We start from the raw sequence: 18,606 nt of genomic DNA on the forward strand, positions 1-18,606 counted from the left end.
GTAATAGAGTAGAAAATGAAACAACACCATTTAAATTTGCTTAAGAGCTATCAAATTCAAAATTTGGAGCAAACACTTACGGTAGCAGAATAACCTTCACTGCTTGAATCTTTTTAAGGGTACAACTCCATTTTTTCAAATGATGTTGATGGGGCAAGATCATTCATGGAATTTGGCCTTATTTCATTTTATTTTGCTTTAATTCATTTGTTCAAGCTCTTATGCATTAATTTTATTTATTATGCTCTAACATTGAAATAGCTGTTCTACAGTTTTTATTTTGATTTCAATTTTATTTCACTTAATTCAACATACTTTTTTTTTGCACATAGGTTACTATAAATGTTGATTTCTGTGAGAGTTAAATTGTAATTGCCATTGACATGTACATCTCTTGAGTCTAGGCTTGGCATAGATGAATAATTATAGTATAACTAATCGCCGTATTTGAATATCAAAAATAAGACAACGCGTGACCGAATGACGCATGGATTAAACGAGTGCGCAGCACGAGTTTAATCCATAGCGGCGTTCGGTCACAAGTTGTCTTATTTTTGATATTCAAATACGGCGATTAGTTATTCTTTTTATTACATTGGCAAATGGCTTTTTTTATGAAATTAATGTGGAAAATGTAAGGAACTATATCTTTTTCCTACGCATTGACAATTTGTTTTGATCCGACGTTATCGACGTCTTGACAACGCCTATTGTTGTATGACGTCAGAGAGTGAAATAACCCCGTTTATTTCACATGTGAAATTATCGGTTTTTATCTAACTGGAAAATCAATGTAATTCATTGCAACCAATGTAATAAAGAATGTTATTGTGCTGTTGTTAATAAAAATAAGGAACATAACAAAGAGGTATATAAGAGAGAAAGTTGATTTCTTATCTACATTCTTATCAATTTGATTTCAAATTGGACCCAAAATAAATGAACATGTATTAATGCTTTAAATGCCATTGGTTGCAATTATTAACAACCATGTTTAAACATAAGCAACTATAAATACATGCTATAGAGGTTACCTTCCTTTACTGTGAGTTGTGCTGAGCTTTTTTTATCATTAATATGACATGCATATTTTCCACTGTCAATAGCTGTTACACTGTGGATCACAATTTTATGAACATTTCCAACAGCTGTTATACTTATAGATTCAGAAGCCTTAAGCTCCTGTCCATTTTTACTCCAGCTTGCAGGAATATCATTTTGATTAACCTCACATGTAAATGTAACTGAACCACCTTTATTACAACTTTGGTCTTCAAGTTGTTTTACTATAATAACTGAAATAATACATAAATAGCATAATAAATATCTTTATCATTAATAAGCTGGACAAACAGACCTGATAAAGAGGTGAACTAAGATGAAATTCATATCTATGTAACTTGAGATGAATTAAAAACATCATGAATTGTTCTATGTAACCTTGTGTCTTGCATGTCATTGTTACTGTCAGCATAAAAGTATGATGTGATATACCAACCAGATGCTCTGCAGGGCGTAGCTTTATACGACCGCAGAGGTTGAACCCTGAACGGTTGGGGCAAGTATGGACACAACATTCAAGCTGGATTCAGCTCTAAATTTGGATTGTGATTAAATAGTTGACACAGCATAGGTTTCTGACACAGAATGAATGTGTTCTAATGAACTTAAAATTTTTGTTTTCTCTTAGAGCAATTCACTATGCTGTTGAATATTAATCCTCTCAAAAAAATGTTTGAAGAAATTTTCTTTTATATTGATGAAATTTCAAATGAGAAAAATTGAACCCAATTTTTTTAATCACATCCCCCTTTCCCTTATTCCAAAACTAATCTCAATTAAAATTTCTAATGGAGTTTGCAACAATAACTACTCATTTAAATACATCATAAAATATTAAGATGTAAAAAAAACTGCTTGTTATCACTGAATGGTAAAGATTATTTTAATTTATCAGTTGGTAGTAAAAAGTGAATATACATTGTATATTGTATATAACAAAGATTTAAGTTGATTCTGGACAAAGAAAGATAACTCCAATTAAAAAAAAATCTTGCTATTGCACAATATTTTGCAATTAGATATTTCTTGCTTACTATTCTGGACAAAGAAAGATAACTCTAATTAAAAAAAAATAGCTATTTCACAATATTGTGCAATTAGATATTTCTTGCCATTGCGCAATACTGTGCAATTGAAAAGACTTGCTATTGCACAATACTTAATATAATAATTTTAGATCCTGATTTGGACCAACTTGAAAACTGGGCCCATAATAAAAAATCTAAGTACATTTTTGGATTCAGCATATCAAAGAACCCCAAGATTTCAATTTTTGTTAAAATCAGACAAAGTTTAATTTTGGACCCTTTGGACTTTAGTGTAGACCAATTTGAAAACAGGACCAAAAATGAAGAATCTACATACACAGTTAGATTTGGTATATCAAAGAACCCCATTTATTCAATTTTTGATGAAATCAAACAAAGTTTAATTTTGGACCCCGATTTGGACCAACTTGAAAACTGGGCCAATAATCAAGAATCTAAGTACATTTTTAGATTCAGCATATCAAAGAACCTAACTGATTCATTTTTTGTCAAAATCAAACTAAGTTTAATTTTGGACCCTTTGGACCTTAATGTAGACCAATTTGAAAACGGGACCAAAAGTTAAGAATCTACATACACAGTCATGACAGTTAGATTCGGCATATCAAAGAACCCCAATTATTCAATTTGGATGAAATCAAACAAAGTTTAATTTTGGACCCTTTGGGCCCCTTATTCTGTTGGGACCAAAACTCCCAAAATCAATATCAACTTCCTTTTATGGTCATAAACCTTGTGTTTAAATTTCATAGATTTCTATTTACTTATACTAACGTTATGGTGCGAAAACCAAGAAAAATGCTTATTTGGGTCCCTTTTTGGCCCCTAATTCCTAAACTGTTGGGACCTAAACTCCCAAAATCAATACCAACCTTCCTTTTGTAGTCATTAACATTGTGTTTAAATTTCATTGATTTCTATTTACTTAAACTAAAGTTATTGTGCGAAAACCAAGAATAATGCTTATTTGGGCCCTTTTTTGGCCCGTTATTCCTAAACTGTTGAAACCAAAACTCCCAAAATCAATACCAACCTTCCTTTTGTGGTCATAAACCTTGTGTTAAAATTTCATAGATTTCCATTCACTTTTACTAAAGTTAGAGTGCGAAAACTAAAAGTATTCGGACGACGAAGACGCAGACGACGACGACGACGCAGACGACGCCAACGTGATAGCAATATACGACGAAAAATTTTTCAAATTTTTGCGGTCGTATAAAAACTAAAATATATCAGTAAAATATGAAAAAAAGTTTGGTACAAATCCAAGATAGTTTAAGAAAGTTATTAAAAATAATAAAACTGTAACTACAAATTGAATGTAATGTTAACTTGCAGAAAAACCTGCAAAAAAAGTCCATTTATATGTAAAAAATTCGTAAGGGTTCCACGGAACCCAGTGTCTCGCCTACTTTTGCTGTTAATCGCAGACTCAACAAAAATGAGGAAAAACATCATTAAAAATTTCCCTCTCGATACTGTCTTTTGATTGAAAGAAGCTTCCAAGTTTGGTAAAATATCCAGGATAGTTTATATCTACTTATATGTAATATAAGTATTGTTTATACAAACAGAAAAGCCATTTCAGTTTACAAGTAATTAATTTTATGATAAAGATGCTGACATCATGGATGCAATTAATTAACATACACAGACCACTTGTTATATCTTGAGGTAATTAGTCTAACATTTGACACCTTGAAGTTACATTGGAATCTCACTAGGAGGCACACTAATCTTTTCTTAATCAGATACATGTCACAAACAATCACTGTAGGAGAGGAAAGCAGAATATGATACCAGATCTCTTTAATACTGATTACACAATAAATAGTATATTATTTGAGGGTCAGTAGGTCAGTCTCCTCCCCCTGGATGTTAGATGTACCCAATCTGTGTGTAAAGCCAATTGCATGGTCTTTGTATAATCAGTTTCTTGGTTCATAGCAGCCTGACTAGTTGATGGAGTTTTACAGTGCTATTATTCAATTTATTCAACTGGACTTCATAACTTTTACCATTAACTTTTACCATTATATGTTGACAATCACAATGTGGCTGCATTATTTTTGAACTGCTACCATACTAATTTTAGATATCTACTTCTTGGGACATGAACTTATCTTGTTTATTTCACCTTTGGATCTTATTAACTAAAATACACACAGCTGAGTTTATATGTTTGCAAACGTGTGTAGTTTTTCATGTGAAGTTTTTAACCATGTTACTGTGTTAGAGAGTATTATGTGATCGAGCAAAATCTAATATATCATCAGATCCTTCTATAATTTGTGACCATACAGAGATATCCATGAGTGTTATATATTGAACTGGCTTTACATTCTACACAACTGTTCTAGGCAAGTATATTTGTTTGAACTTTTATTTCTTATATACAGATGTATGGTGCTTGGAGTTTTCTTTGCATTATTATTATCTGAAGGCAACTAGAGACGAGATTGAAAAAAAAAAATATTCACTTCTTTAATTTAAATATTATTTAGAAAACAGCCACTTGGAATTTCACCTATCCTGATTTTTATTTCTTTTTATTATTGGATTAGTATATAGTGATCAATGTTTTATTTTATTCTTATTTCCTTTTTTATATTTAATTATTTTTACTTGCTGTCTTCATATATACCCTGCCTTTCATGCATTCTGCAAATAATTATTTAGTAGTTTCATGATCTTAGATAAATAAGATAAAGATACTTTTAGTATAATTTTATTCAGTTTTTGAATTATTCTAAATAAGTCAAACAGTTATTTTCTTGTTATACAGTTTACATTTATAGGATTATTACATAAGTACAGCTTTTGATATTGCCTTAAAAAATAATAATATTATTACTGACACCTTTCTTCATTTCTTATATTGCATATTTTAACACTGAGGAAATGGAGACATAGACACGTCCTGTATGCACTTTGGTTTCACCAGATTTACAACAAAAGGATTAGACATTATCAACATGATCAAGTTTTTCATTTTACTTTGGATGTGGCATTACAGCTTGACTTACTTGGCATGGACAAATAATTTCCACTATTGTTTATTAAACTTTACATTTATTCAACTGTACCCCAGTAGTACCTACATATTATACAGAGCATGAACATTGCCAGTATTCTTATCATAGTATCACCAACTTATCAGTGGTTTAAAGCACATTCAGCAACTGGTTCTCACATTTATCAAGTTCAGAATGATCCCATGTTTTCAACAGGATTACATTACAGACATGGCAGATATTCACTTTTTTTTAAATGAGACTCAATGCATTTCAACATGGACATAAGTGTATATATCAGTTCCTTTATCTGTGTGGACATATTATTTCTCCAACCAATCAATCAGATCATGTAGCACAATTAGCTTATTGACTACAAGGCAGTATTACAGCCTCATCAGTGCCTGTGCAAACATTCCAGAAGTATGTTACTGATTATGAACCAAAATTGTAAACCTACTCCGTAAATCGTGATGTACCATAAAGGACAAACTACAGCTTCATCAGTGCCCAAGCAGTCCAGAAGTATGTTAAAGCGAACATGATTGTAAACCTACTCCATAACTCGGGATGTAGCTAATTCCAGCAACTTGAATCCTTTAAATTGGACAACATACACTTTTTAAATAGACAACTTTACATTTAAAATATGTCAAAACCAAGAATCTATACAGTTTTCCTATTAATTTAGATATTATAGAGATTGTTTATATCTTCTTATTGATGTTAAAGATATTAATATTTTGGGATATAGTGATGTTTACTGTAGAGTATTTGTATTTTAAACTTTTTTTTTTTCTCACACAATGTTTAAATTGCAGATGGCAGTATACATAGCATTTAATACTACATCTACCCCAGAATCTAACAGTACTTTATAGCTGTGAAATTTGACAAACACCTCTAAAAAATTATTAATTATATAGCTGCATATTATAACATCTTATTCAATGATGAGAGCTTTTAAGCCTGAAAAGTATTATTTTATAATTGCCTCAACTGAACAGAGTGGCATTTTCTTCACAAATTTGTTTAGGAAAATTTATCATGTTTGAATAATGAATTTATAGTTCTCATGCCTGTATGGTAATCTACTAGCACGTAGGATATCCCCATGCATACCTTGCATACAAACATCTACAAATGAGATGCCAAGTCTCACCTCTTCGTGGAGAATCCTCGCTCCACATTCCCTAAACTAGCAGATTGTTATACAGGCAGTTTCTCCCCCACTCTGAATACTGAATGCATTTCTTCCTATGTTCAAATCTATTACCAACCAATCTGGTGCAGTTGTTGCATTTCAGAAACTGATACTGAAACACTCTATCATTGATATACTGAATATCATTTTTATAGCATTCTCATCATTGAATATACTGAATATCATTTTTATAGCATTCTAATCATTGAATATACTGAATATCATTTTTATAGCATTCTAATCATTGAATATACTGAATATCATTTTTTTAGCATTCTTATTATTGAATATACTGAATATCATTTTTATAAATTCTGATTATTGAATACTGAATATCCTTTTTATATCATTCTCATCATTGAATTACAGTTTACTGACTTAATAATGATAGTATTCTCATGTTTGAATCTTTAAACATGTAAAATTTTGAATTAATCTTGTTTGGATACTGGATATCATTTTGTATAGTATTTTTAAAAATTGGAATACTGTGAATATCATTTTTTATTACATTTTCAAAAATTGGGATACTGAATTCTATTTTAATAGCATTTATGTTTTGAATGCTCAGCTGGATACCATTGTTTATAAAATTCACATGTTTGATTTCCCAACAGTATGCAGTTTTGCTAAAAAATTTTAACATTAACTTCTACTCTTTAAATACTAAATATCATTAGTAAACATGTAGTAACATTATTATGAATCAGTATGTAACATTATTTTCATTATTATTTTTTTTTTCTCTCATGACTTTATTGAAGGTGAATAAATCCAAACTCCTAAATCCTTGGGGGCACTCATCTGTTTCCATCTGAGTTTTTGGACCTTAATGGAATTTTATCACTGGTCATTTCTAAAATTTCATTCATCCCCAAGCATTTCGGGGACAAATTTTATCAAATTTATTCCAGTGCCAGTTTGATAGACCCCTGCTACTTCACTAGTACATGGGCTATCCCCCAGGCAGACCCTTGCACTACCTGGCTGCCGATGAGACGCCTAGTCTCATCACCTAAGTGGAGAACCCTCGCTTCACATTCCCCGGCTGGCGCATTGTCGGGCAGGCAGGTTCTTCCTTACACTGAAGGTTGCAAGCTGACTTGCTCAGGCAGGAACTCAAAATTCCGTTTGTATGCTGAGTGTTTCTCAAGGGCCAAAATTAAATGATTTTTTAATAAATATTATTATTTATTCTAACTGTCTTTCTGCTTTAAGCCAGTATGATTTGCTGAGACTATGTTTTGGTTTACACACAGAAATCCCTTATATTTGCCTTGTTTGCATTTTGTTTTGGAGCAGTTATTTGGTCTTTTTTGCTCATTTATGTGGGCTAGCTATCAAATTGCCATGCTGACTTTAATTGAGATTTGCTATATCAGGATCCCTCAACAGTTACACAAACAAAAGATTACACAACCTCCTACTGAAACTACAGAAATAATATTCCCACTATGAGACTACAAGAAATATATAATAAGAGTCTACAAGAAAATACAATAGAACATTACAAGAAACTACAATATGAGACCATAAGAAAATACAATATGAGATAGCAGAATACAAACACCTTTGAAGTTTTGTATAAATGAATCTAATAAATGTTTTATTAACTTTAACTGCAGACTGTATGTAATGTTAACTGGAAGAAAAACTAAGTCCATTTATAAGTAAAATACGGAAAAAGTGAATTTTTTTTTTCACAAAATTTACTTCTGAATAATATCTAATGATCAGAAACAAGCTTTTGTCTAAGTTTGGTAGAAATCCAGGATAGTTTAAAAACATTATAAAAATTTTAAAAACTTAAACAACAGAGTGAGTGTTTTGTTTCTGGCAAAAAAACTAAGTCCATTTATAAGTAAAATACGGAAAAGTGGAAATTCATTTTTACAAAATTTTCTGCTTGATACTATCTAATGATCATAAACAAGCTTCTGTCCTAGTTTGGTACAAATCAAGGATAGTTTATGAAAGTTATTAAAATTTTAAAAACTTTAACCACAGAGTGAATGTAATGTTTCCTTGCAGAAAAACTAAGTCCATTTATAAGTAAAATACGGGGAAAATGGAATTTTATTTTTACAAAATTTACTTCTGGATACTTTCTTAAGATCATAAACAAGCTTCTGTCCAAGTTTAATAAAAATTCAGTATAGTTTAAGAAAGTTATTAAAATTTCAAAAACTTTAACCACAGAGTGAATATTTGTGGACGCCACCGACGACGGAATGTAGGATCACTTAGTCTCGCTTTTTCGACTAAAGTCGAAGGCTCGTCAAAAATGGATAAACAGGATTTTTATTTTCACAAGCTTTAATTCTAAATTCTATCTGATGATCATAAACAAGCTTCTTTCTAAGTTTGGTAGAAATCTAGGATAGCGTAAGATAGTGATTAAAATTAAAAAATCTTTAACCACAGAGTGAATATTTGTGGACGCTGCTGATAACCATGACTATAGAATGTAGGATTGTAGGTCTCGCTTTTGCGACAAAAAATGCAGGATGGAATAAAAATATTCTGTTCATATTTCATAAAATTCCATAAAAGTTTTACTAAGTTATTGATGATATCATGTCTTATAGAACGGTATTAACCACAGACTGATCTTAACTATTGTCTATGCCAAGACTTTACATAAATCCCATTGAAATTGGTTAAAAGATTTGTATTAGTTTTCATTGAAGATTTCATGCTATTGTGAAAAAAACATGCATTTAAAGATTGTTTGATATTGCGCAATACAGGGCAATTGAAGATTTCTTGCTATTTTGCCATACTGTTCAATTGAAGATTTCTTGCTATTGCCCAATACTGTGCAATTGAAGATTTCTTGCTATTGCACATAGATAATACTGTGCAATTGATGATTTCTTGCTATTGCCTAATACTGTGCTATTGCACAATATTGTGCAACTAAAGATTAACTATTACTTTTTTGCGATACTGTGCAATTGAAGATTTCTTGCTATTGTGCAATACGGTTTATCTATTATATATGATAATTTAAAGACCCTGTTTGGTGTGTATCTCCTGTCATATCAGTATTTGCTGCTCTCATATGTAAATAATTTAATATTGGATGTAATAAGTCTTCTGATTGGCTAGTTGTTTGTTTCTTAGCTCATAGACATAATTTTATCATGTGACCGTGACGTCATCAACGATTTTTCATGATTTACCCATGTTTAAAATGGTATTTAGTATTAAATTATAAGGAATGACTGTAATATTTTTTCTGTCTTATCGAAATAACATAAAAATGTGGTGCACATTTTATTCAGTGTGCACCACATTTTTTATGTTATTTCATCGTAGACAGAAAAAATATTAGTCATTACTTAAATAAAAAATTAATTAATTTGAAAATGGATTTTTTTTTAGAAAAAAACACTAAAAAAAAAAGTTTAAAAAAAATTTGAAATTTTGAAAATCTTGAATCATCAAGAAAAAATAAGATGCAAATCTCAAAAATTGCAAAAAAATTCCTCCCACACTTTTTCACAACCCTAAATTCAATCCCAGCCTTCCCTTTGTGGTATGAAACCTTGTATTACAAATTCAGAGAGATCCATAAACTTAGGGACGACATCAAAAGATCAATGTAGGATAAATTAAAGAACCTTAGTGAGCACGCTCACATACCCCACGTCCCCACATTGTCATTGGAGAAATTAATTAAGTATAAGAAAAAAAAATTGTATAAGAAAAAATATTGAATAATAATTTCCTGTCAATATACATAGTATGTCCTTATTATCTACAAAGTTTCATGAAATTCTGTTGTGTGGTTTGAGAGGAGTTGCGATGACAAACTGTTGCAGTAGTACATTAAAGTAAATAAGTTCAAAGGGGCGTAACTCCTAGAAAAAAAATTGAATCGCAATTTCCCGTCGATATGCACAACTACATAGTATGTCCTTATTACCTGAAAAGGTTTCGTGAAATTCTGTTTTGTGGTTTGAGAGGAGTTGCGATGACAAACTGTTGCAGTAGTACATTAAAGTAAATAAGTTCAAAGGGGCGTAACTCCTAGAAAAAAAATTGAATCGCAATTTCCCGTCGATATGCACAACTACATAGTATGTCCTTATTACCTGAAAAGGTTTCGTGAAATTCTGTTTTGTGGTTTGAGAGGAGTTGCGATGACAAACTGTTGCAGTAGTACATTAAAGTAAATAAGTTCAAAGGGGCGTAACTCCTAGAAAAAAAATTGAATCGCAATTTCCCGTCGATATGCACAACTACATAGTATGTCCTAATTATCTGAAAAGGTTTCGTGAAATTCTGTTGTGTGGTTTGAGAGGAGTTGCGATGACAAACTGTTGCAGTAGTACATTAAAGTAAATAAGTTCAAAGGGGCGTAACTCCTAGAAAAAAAATTGAATCGCAATTTCCCGTCGATATGCACAACTACATAGTATGTCCTTATTATCTGAAAAGGTTTCGTGAAATTCTGTTTTGTGGTTTGAGAGGAGTTGCGATGACAAACTGTTGCAGTAGTACATTAAAGTAAATAAGTTCAAAGGGGCGTAACTCCTAGAAAAAAAATTGAATCGCAATTTCCCGTCGATATGCACAACTACATAGTATGTCCTTATTATCTGAAAAGATTTCGTGAAATTCTGTTGTGTGGTTTGAGAGGAGTTGCGATGACAAGAAACAGGACTGACGGACTGACGGACGGACGGACGGACGGACAGACTGACAGACGGACGGACTGACGGACAGACGGACGGGTCAAAAACATTATACCCTCCGCAACTTCGTTGCGTGGGGTATAAAAACTGAATTCAAATAGTTTGGAGGGTCTGCAATGAACAGTATAGTTAGGGGGAAAGGGGGTAAAAACATTTGCAAATTTTGTTTATTCAACATTGATTTTGTTATTGAAAAATATGGATTTAAGTTCTCTCCTAACAAATGTTTGGACTTTTAAACCAAATGAAAGCCATCAAATCATACTGGAAAGCAAATTTTGGGCCGAAATTAAATGTCATGTTTATAAAATTATAATTTAACATTGCCTTATGTGATGCATAATAAAAATACACATCACTTTTTTTCTAATATTTTTCAAAAGTGATGTCCAAGTCTATATACAGAACAAACAAGCATTGTTGGGGAAAATCAGGACCCATGATACAAAAAGTATACTCTGATAGCATATGCCCTTATTGGTCAATCAATTTTTCCCAAATCAAGTTAACAGGGAGCGGGGGGGCGGTCAGTGAAAAAACTAGGTAAATTAAGTTTTTATCCTACATTGAACTTTTGATGTTGTCCCTTACAAACAAGTTATTGTCCTGAAACAAAAATTCTTGTTTTTTGGCCCCTTATTCATAATGGAAATGCATAAGGCAACCAGAGCTGGACGAAGACACTTGCCTCGAATTTTAATCCTTTAAAATATGCATGTATTCATTTACAGTAGTGTACATGTTTAAAAGTAGAACCAGATGCTCCGCAGGGCGTAGCTTTATACGAACGCAGAGGTTGAACCTTGAACGGTTGGGGCAAGTATGGACACACCATTCAAGCTGGATTCAGCTCTAAATTTGGATTGTGATTAAATAGTTGACACAGCATAGGTTTCTGACACAGAATGAATGTGGTCTAATGAACTTAAAATTTTTGTTTTCTCTTAGAGCAATCCACTATGCTGTTGAATATTAATCCTCTCATAAAAATGTTTGAAGAAATTTTCTTTTTTATTTATGAAATTTCAAATGAGAAAAATTGAACCCAATTTTTTTAATCACATCCCCCTTTCCCATATTCCAAAACTAATCTCAATTAAAATTTCTAATGGAGTTTGCAACAATAACTACTCATTTAAATACATCATAAAATATTAAGATGTAAAAAAAACTGCTTGTTATCACTGAATGGTAAAAATCATTTTAATTTATCAGTTGGTAGTAAAAAGTGAATATACATTGTATATTGTATATAACAAAGATTTAAGTTGATTCTGGACAAAGAAAGATAACTCCAATTAAAAAAAAATCTTGCTATTGCACAATATTTTGCAATTAGATATTTCTTGCTTACTATTCTGGACAAAGAAAGATAACTCTAATTAAAAAAAAATTTGCTATTTCACAATATTGTGCAATTAGATATTTCTTGCCATTGCGCAATACTGTGCAATTGAAAAGACTTGCTATTGCACAATACTTAATATAATAATTTTAGATCCTGATTTGAACCAACTTGAAAACTGGGCCCATAATAAAAAATCTAAGTACATTTTTGGATTCAGCATATCAAAGAACCCCAAGATTTCAATTTTTGTTAAAATCAGACAAAGTTTAATTTTGGACCCTTTGGACTTTAGTGTAGACCAATTTGAAAACAGGACCAAAAATGAAGAATCTACATACACAGTTAGATTTGGTATATCAAAGAACCCCATTTATTCAATTTTTGATGAAATCAAACAAAGTTTAATTTTGGACCCCGATTTGGACCAACTTGAAAACTGGGCCAATAATCAAGAATCTAAGTACATTTTTAGATTCAGCATATCAAAGAACCTAACTGATTCATTTTTTGTCAAAATCAAACTAAGTTTAATTTTGGACCCTTTGGACCTTAATGTAGACCAATTTGAAAACGGGACCAAAAGTTAAGAATCTACATACACAGTCATGACAGTTAGATTCGGCATATCAAAGAACCCCAATTATTCAATTTGGATGAAATCAAACAAAGTTTAATTTTGGACCCTTTGGGCCCCTTATTCTGTTGGGACCAAAACTCCCAAAATCAATACCAACCTTCCTTTTATGGTCATAAACCTTGTGTTTAAATTTCATAGATTTCTATTTACTTATACTAACGTTATGGTGCGAAAACCAAGAAAAATGCTTATTTAGGACCCTTTTTGGCCCCTAATTCCTAAACTGTTGGGACCTAAACTCCCAAAATCAATACCAACCTTCCTTTTGTAGTCATTAACATTGTGTTTAAATTTCATTGATTTCTATTTACTTAAACTAAAGTTATTGTGCGAAAACCAAGAATAATGCTTATTTGGGCCCTTTTTTGGCCCCTTATTCCTAAACTGTTGAAACCAAAACTCCCAAAATCAATCCAAACCGTTCTTTTGTGGTCATAAACCTTGTGTCAAAATTTCATAGATTTCTATTAACTTAAACTAAAGTTATAGTGCGAAAACCAAGAAAATGCTTATTTGGGCCCTTTTTGGCCCCTAAAAAAAGGGCCCCTTATTCCTAAAATGTTGGGACCAAAACTCCCAAAATCAATACCAACCTTCCTTTTGTGGTCATAAACCTTGTATTAAAATTTCATAGATTTCCATTCACTTTTACTAAAGTTAGAGTGCGAAAACTAAAAGTATTCGGACGACGACGCAGACAACGACGCCAACGTGATAGCAATATACGACGAAAATTTTTTCAAATTTTGCGGTCGTATAAAAACTAAGTACATGTTTAGATTCAGCACATCAAAGAACCCCAAGAATTCAATTTTTGTTAAAATCAAACTAAGTTTAATTTTGGACCCTTTGGATCTTAATGTAGACCAATTTGAAAACAGGACCAAAAATTAAGAATCTAAATACACGGTTAGATTCGGTATATCAGAGAACCCCAATAGTTCAATTTTTGATGAAATTAAACAAAGTTTAATTTGGCCCATTTTGGCCCCTAATTCATTGGGACCAAAACTCCTGAAATCAATCCCAACCTTCCTCTTATGGTCATAAACCTTGTGTTTAAATTTCATTGATTTCAATTGACTTATACTAAGGTTATTGTGCGAAAACCAAGAATAATGCTTATTTGGGCCCTTTTTTGCACCTTTTTCCTACACTGAGGGGAACAAAACTCCCAAAATCAATCCCAACCTTCCTTTCGTAGTCATAAACCTTGTGTCAAAATTTCATACTTTTCTATTGCCTTCAACTAAAGCTATAGTGCGAAAACCAAGAAAATGCTAATTTGGGCCCTTTTTGGCCCCTAATTCCTAAACTGTTGGGACCAAAACTTCCAAAATCAATCCCAACCTTCCTTTAAGTGGTCATAAACCTTGTGTTCAAATTTCATAGATTTCTATTGACTTAAACTAAAGTTAGAGTGCAAAGACTAAAAGTATTCGGACGACGACGCAGACGACGACGCCAACATGATACCAATATACGACCAAAAAATTTTCAATTTTTGCGGTCGTATAAAAATGATTATCAGAAAGGTCAACCAATTCTGTTCGGCACGTTATGGGTTCTGTTTTTTACCTTCTGATTTTACCGTTGTTCACCCATTACAATGAGTTTTTGCAATTATGCGGTTGAGACTTTAAGTCTTTAAATGTTTTGCTGCAGTCTTTTCTTTGGTAGTTCAGTTAATGGGAACCATTTATGGCATAAAGCTGTGCAAAATGGCATTAAGCAATTTGATAAGCAGTTGACGTTGCGGTTGTAGGTCTGTCTCGCAAATGACGTTCCATAATCACATTCTATTGAGGTTGCGTTGTCACTGCATGTTGTTCCTGTCACTGATGGTCTTCAATAAATCCCTTTTAAAGGTATCATCTTCACAAGGACAGTAAGACGAGTTTCTAATCGTCTGGTTGCAGCACGTTCATGTTTTCCTGTTTGCAGTATTCTAATGGGTTGATTCAGTTTTTTATTTCTCAGCCTTGGCAATATGGAGATGCAACATTTGAAAACTGATTTAAGTGTGGCCAATGATTGAAAGAACTGTTTCACAAAGAAAAACTGGAGGCTCTAAAGAGCCTGTGTTGCTCACCTTGGTCTATGAATATTTAACAAAGGAAGCAGATGGATTCATGACAAAATTGTGTTTTGGTGATGGTGATGTGTTTGTGCATCTTACTTTACTGAACATTCTTGCTGCTTACAATTATCTCTATCTATAATGAACTTGGCCCAGTAGTTTCAGTTAAAAATGTCAGTAAAAATTTACAAATTTTATGAAAATTGTTAAAAATTGACTATAAAGGACAATAACTCCTTAGGGGGTCAATTGACCATTTCGGTCATGTTGACTTATTTGTAATTTTTTCTTTGCTGAACATTATTGCTGTTTACAGTTTATCTCTATCTATAAAAATATTCAAGATAATAACCTAATACAGCAAAATTTCCTTAAAATTACCAATTCTCGGGCAGCAACCCAACAACGGGTTGTACGATTAATCTGAAAATTTCAGGGCAGATAGATCTTGACCTGATAAACAATCTTACTCCATGTCAGAATTCCTCTAAATGCTTTGGTATTTGAGTTATAAGCCAAAAACTGCATTTTACCTCTATGTGCTATTTTTAGCCATGGCGGCCATCTTGGTTGGTTGACCAGGTCACCGGACACATTTTTGAAACTAGATACCCCAATGATGATTGTGGCCAAGTTTGGTAAAATTTGGCTTGGTAGTTTCAGAGGAGAAGATTTTTGTAAAAGTTAACGACTGCTTTGGTTTTTGAGTTATAAGCCAACAAGAATGTGTCCATAGTACACGGATGCCCCACTCCCACTATCATTTTCTATGTTCAGTGGACCGTGAAATTGGGGTCAAAACTTAAATTTGGAATTAAAATTAGAAAGATCATATCATAGGGAACATGTGTACTAAGTTTCAAGTTGATGTAACTTACACTTCATCAAAAACTACATTGACCAAAAACTTTAACCTGAACTTTGCATTATCATTTTCTATGTTCAGTGGACCATGAAACTGGGGTCAAAACTATAATTTGGCATTAAAATTAGAAAGATCATAATATGGGGAACATGTGTATTAAGTTTCAAGTTGATTGGATTTCAGCTTCATCAAAAACTACCTCAACCAAAAACTTTAACCGGACAGACGAACGGAGGCACAGACCAGAAAACATAATGCCCCTCTACTACCGTAGGTGGGGCATTAAAACTGCATTTTACCCCTATGTGCTATTTTTAGCCATTACGGCCATCTTGGTTGGTTGACCGGGTCACCGGACACATTTTTTAAACTAGATACCCCAATGATGATTGTGGTCAAGTTTGGTAAAATTTGGCCTAGTAGTTTCAGAGAAAAAGATTTTTGTAAAAGTTAACGACGACGACGGACGACAAATGACGTACGCCAAGTGATGGGAAAAGCTCACTTGGCCCTTTGGGCCAGGTGAGCTAAAAATGGTTAAAAATTTACTATAAAAGGCAATAACTCCTTAAGGGGTCAACTAACCATTTCGGTCATGTTGACTTATTTATAAATCTTACTTTGCTGAACATTATTGCTGTTTACAGTTTATCTCTATCTATAATAATATTTAAGATAACCAAAAACAGTAAAATTTCCTTAAAATTACCAAAGCAGGGACAGCAACCCAACAATGGGTTGTCTGATTCATCTGAAAATTTCAGGGCAGATAGATCTAGACCTGATGAACAATTATTCTCATTGTCAAAGGAGTAAGTTCGGTAAGGGCCATATTTGGCCCCAATTATAAAGTTCATAGTTACAAGACAATAAATGCTTTAAGTTGCCTTAAAGACATGTGAGAAAGTAAAACAGAACTGTTTTTGTCAAAGTTTAATTCTAACACGTTGATTTTTACATCCCAAAAAGGTCAAGATAAGGGATTTTTGTGAAATTTGACAAAATCACCTGGATTTCAACCAAATAAAGGACCAGGAAACATAGAGTGCAGGCGTCGACAAGCTTAATATTCAAATAAGACATGTGAAATGTCTTCACAAACATTATTTTAAAAGATCTGTGTTGTCGACGTATGCGCTCTATGTTTCCTCTCCAATAATCTATGGAAATTTACCCATTTTCATTGATTTTTACGTGAAAAATCAATATGAGTACAACTTGTGACGTCATAATGAAACGCAGAATTGTGAAATTTTCAATAAAATGGCTTATATCCTATCCAGTCAATGTATTAGCTATAATTTATCGTGATATTGGTAAATAAATCCGAATTTGAAATTTACGCTAAAAAATGGGGCCATTTTAGGACCTTATCGAACATACTCATTTGCTCTAAATGCTTTGTTTTTTGAGGTATAAGCCAAAAACTGCATTTTACCCCTATGTTCTATTTTAAGCCATGGCGGCCATCTTGGTTGGTTGGCCTGGTCACCGGACACATTTTTTAAACTAGATACCCAAATGATGATTGTGGCCAAGTTTGGTTTAATTTGGCCCAGTAGTTTCAGGGGAGAAGATTTTTGTAAAAGTAAACAACGACGGACGCAAAGTGATGGGAAAAGCTCACTTGGCCCTTCGGGTCAGGTGAGCAAAAAAATGAAAAAATCTTTTATTGGATCGAAAATTTGCTTTCTGAAATTCTTGCGATCTAAGCGTTTTCATGTTAATGAACAGACACTGTTTGGCACCCGACTGCCATGCATCCCCAACATACAATCCCATCAATAAACAATTTTTCTTTCGGAAATCCGGTTAAAAACTCTAAAATGTGATTTTTCAAAAAAAATTCTGGCAGGTTTTATATAAGGATTTTTACAGGGATATTCACTCATATTTCCTGTCAGTGTTTTAAATTCCATGGGCTGTCATAAAATTTTCAACTTAATTTTAATGTAACTGTATTTTCCTTTGCAATACAACAAATACATCCAAATGACATTGAAATTTGCAGGAGTTTCATCTGGTGGCAAGTTTCCTAAATTTTTGTGGCCAAAAAGTATGTGAGTATCATACATAAATCTGATAAACACGACTTTTAGGGATAGTAACATAAGCTAGGGGCCGGTTTCACGAAGCTATCCTAAGACATGTCATAAGACATATCTTAGGACATGTCTTATGATCCTCTTATGACTATCCTAGGACATATCTCAGATCTCGTCTCGAAGCTGTCTTAGGATCATCTTAGCTAAGACATCCTAAACCTGTCGCAAGTTCTTTAAATTTTCAAATATAAATATGATCTACGGAAAAAAATCATGTAAATGTAGTATGTCTTACTATAAATTTTTCTAAACGTATTGATTAATATAATGACATAATTTGCAAAATAAATATAAAAAAATAAAAGTAATTTATATATAAATTATCTTTAAACAATACATCAATATAAATATGAAATTTTCAATGCAAAATTAAAAAAAAAGAATATAAAATTATGACATTGTTTTGGTACAAGTGAGTTGAATTCAATTTCGACTTTATTGGATATAAAAGGTTAAGGGATAAAATAGTGCAATTTTTATATCAATACATCGAATTTTCATTGTTGACAAATCCTGATAATCAGTCAATGTATACATGT

The 18,606-nt window shown here is 32.4% G+C and overlaps 1 protein-coding gene across 1 annotated transcript in view; it reads right to left on the reverse strand.

The window, feature by feature from the left end:
- LOC139510791 (titin-like) overlaps positions 1-18,606 on the reverse strand; it is a 118,535-nt gene that overhangs the window by 50,412 nt on the left and 49,517 nt on the right. Inside the window, exon 11 of the mRNA XM_071297321.1 lies at positions 1,035-1,295. Coding sequence (XP_071153422.1) covers positions 1,035-1,295 — 261 coding nt within the window. The remainder of the gene's footprint in view (positions 1-1,034; positions 1,296-18,606) is intronic.

This window comes from Mytilus edulis, chromosome 2 (genome assembly GCF_963676685.1).
Source record: "Mytilus edulis chromosome 2, xbMytEdul2.2, whole genome shotgun sequence".
Classification (NCBI taxonomy): domain Eukaryota; kingdom Metazoa; phylum Mollusca; class Bivalvia; order Mytilida; family Mytilidae; genus Mytilus; species Mytilus edulis.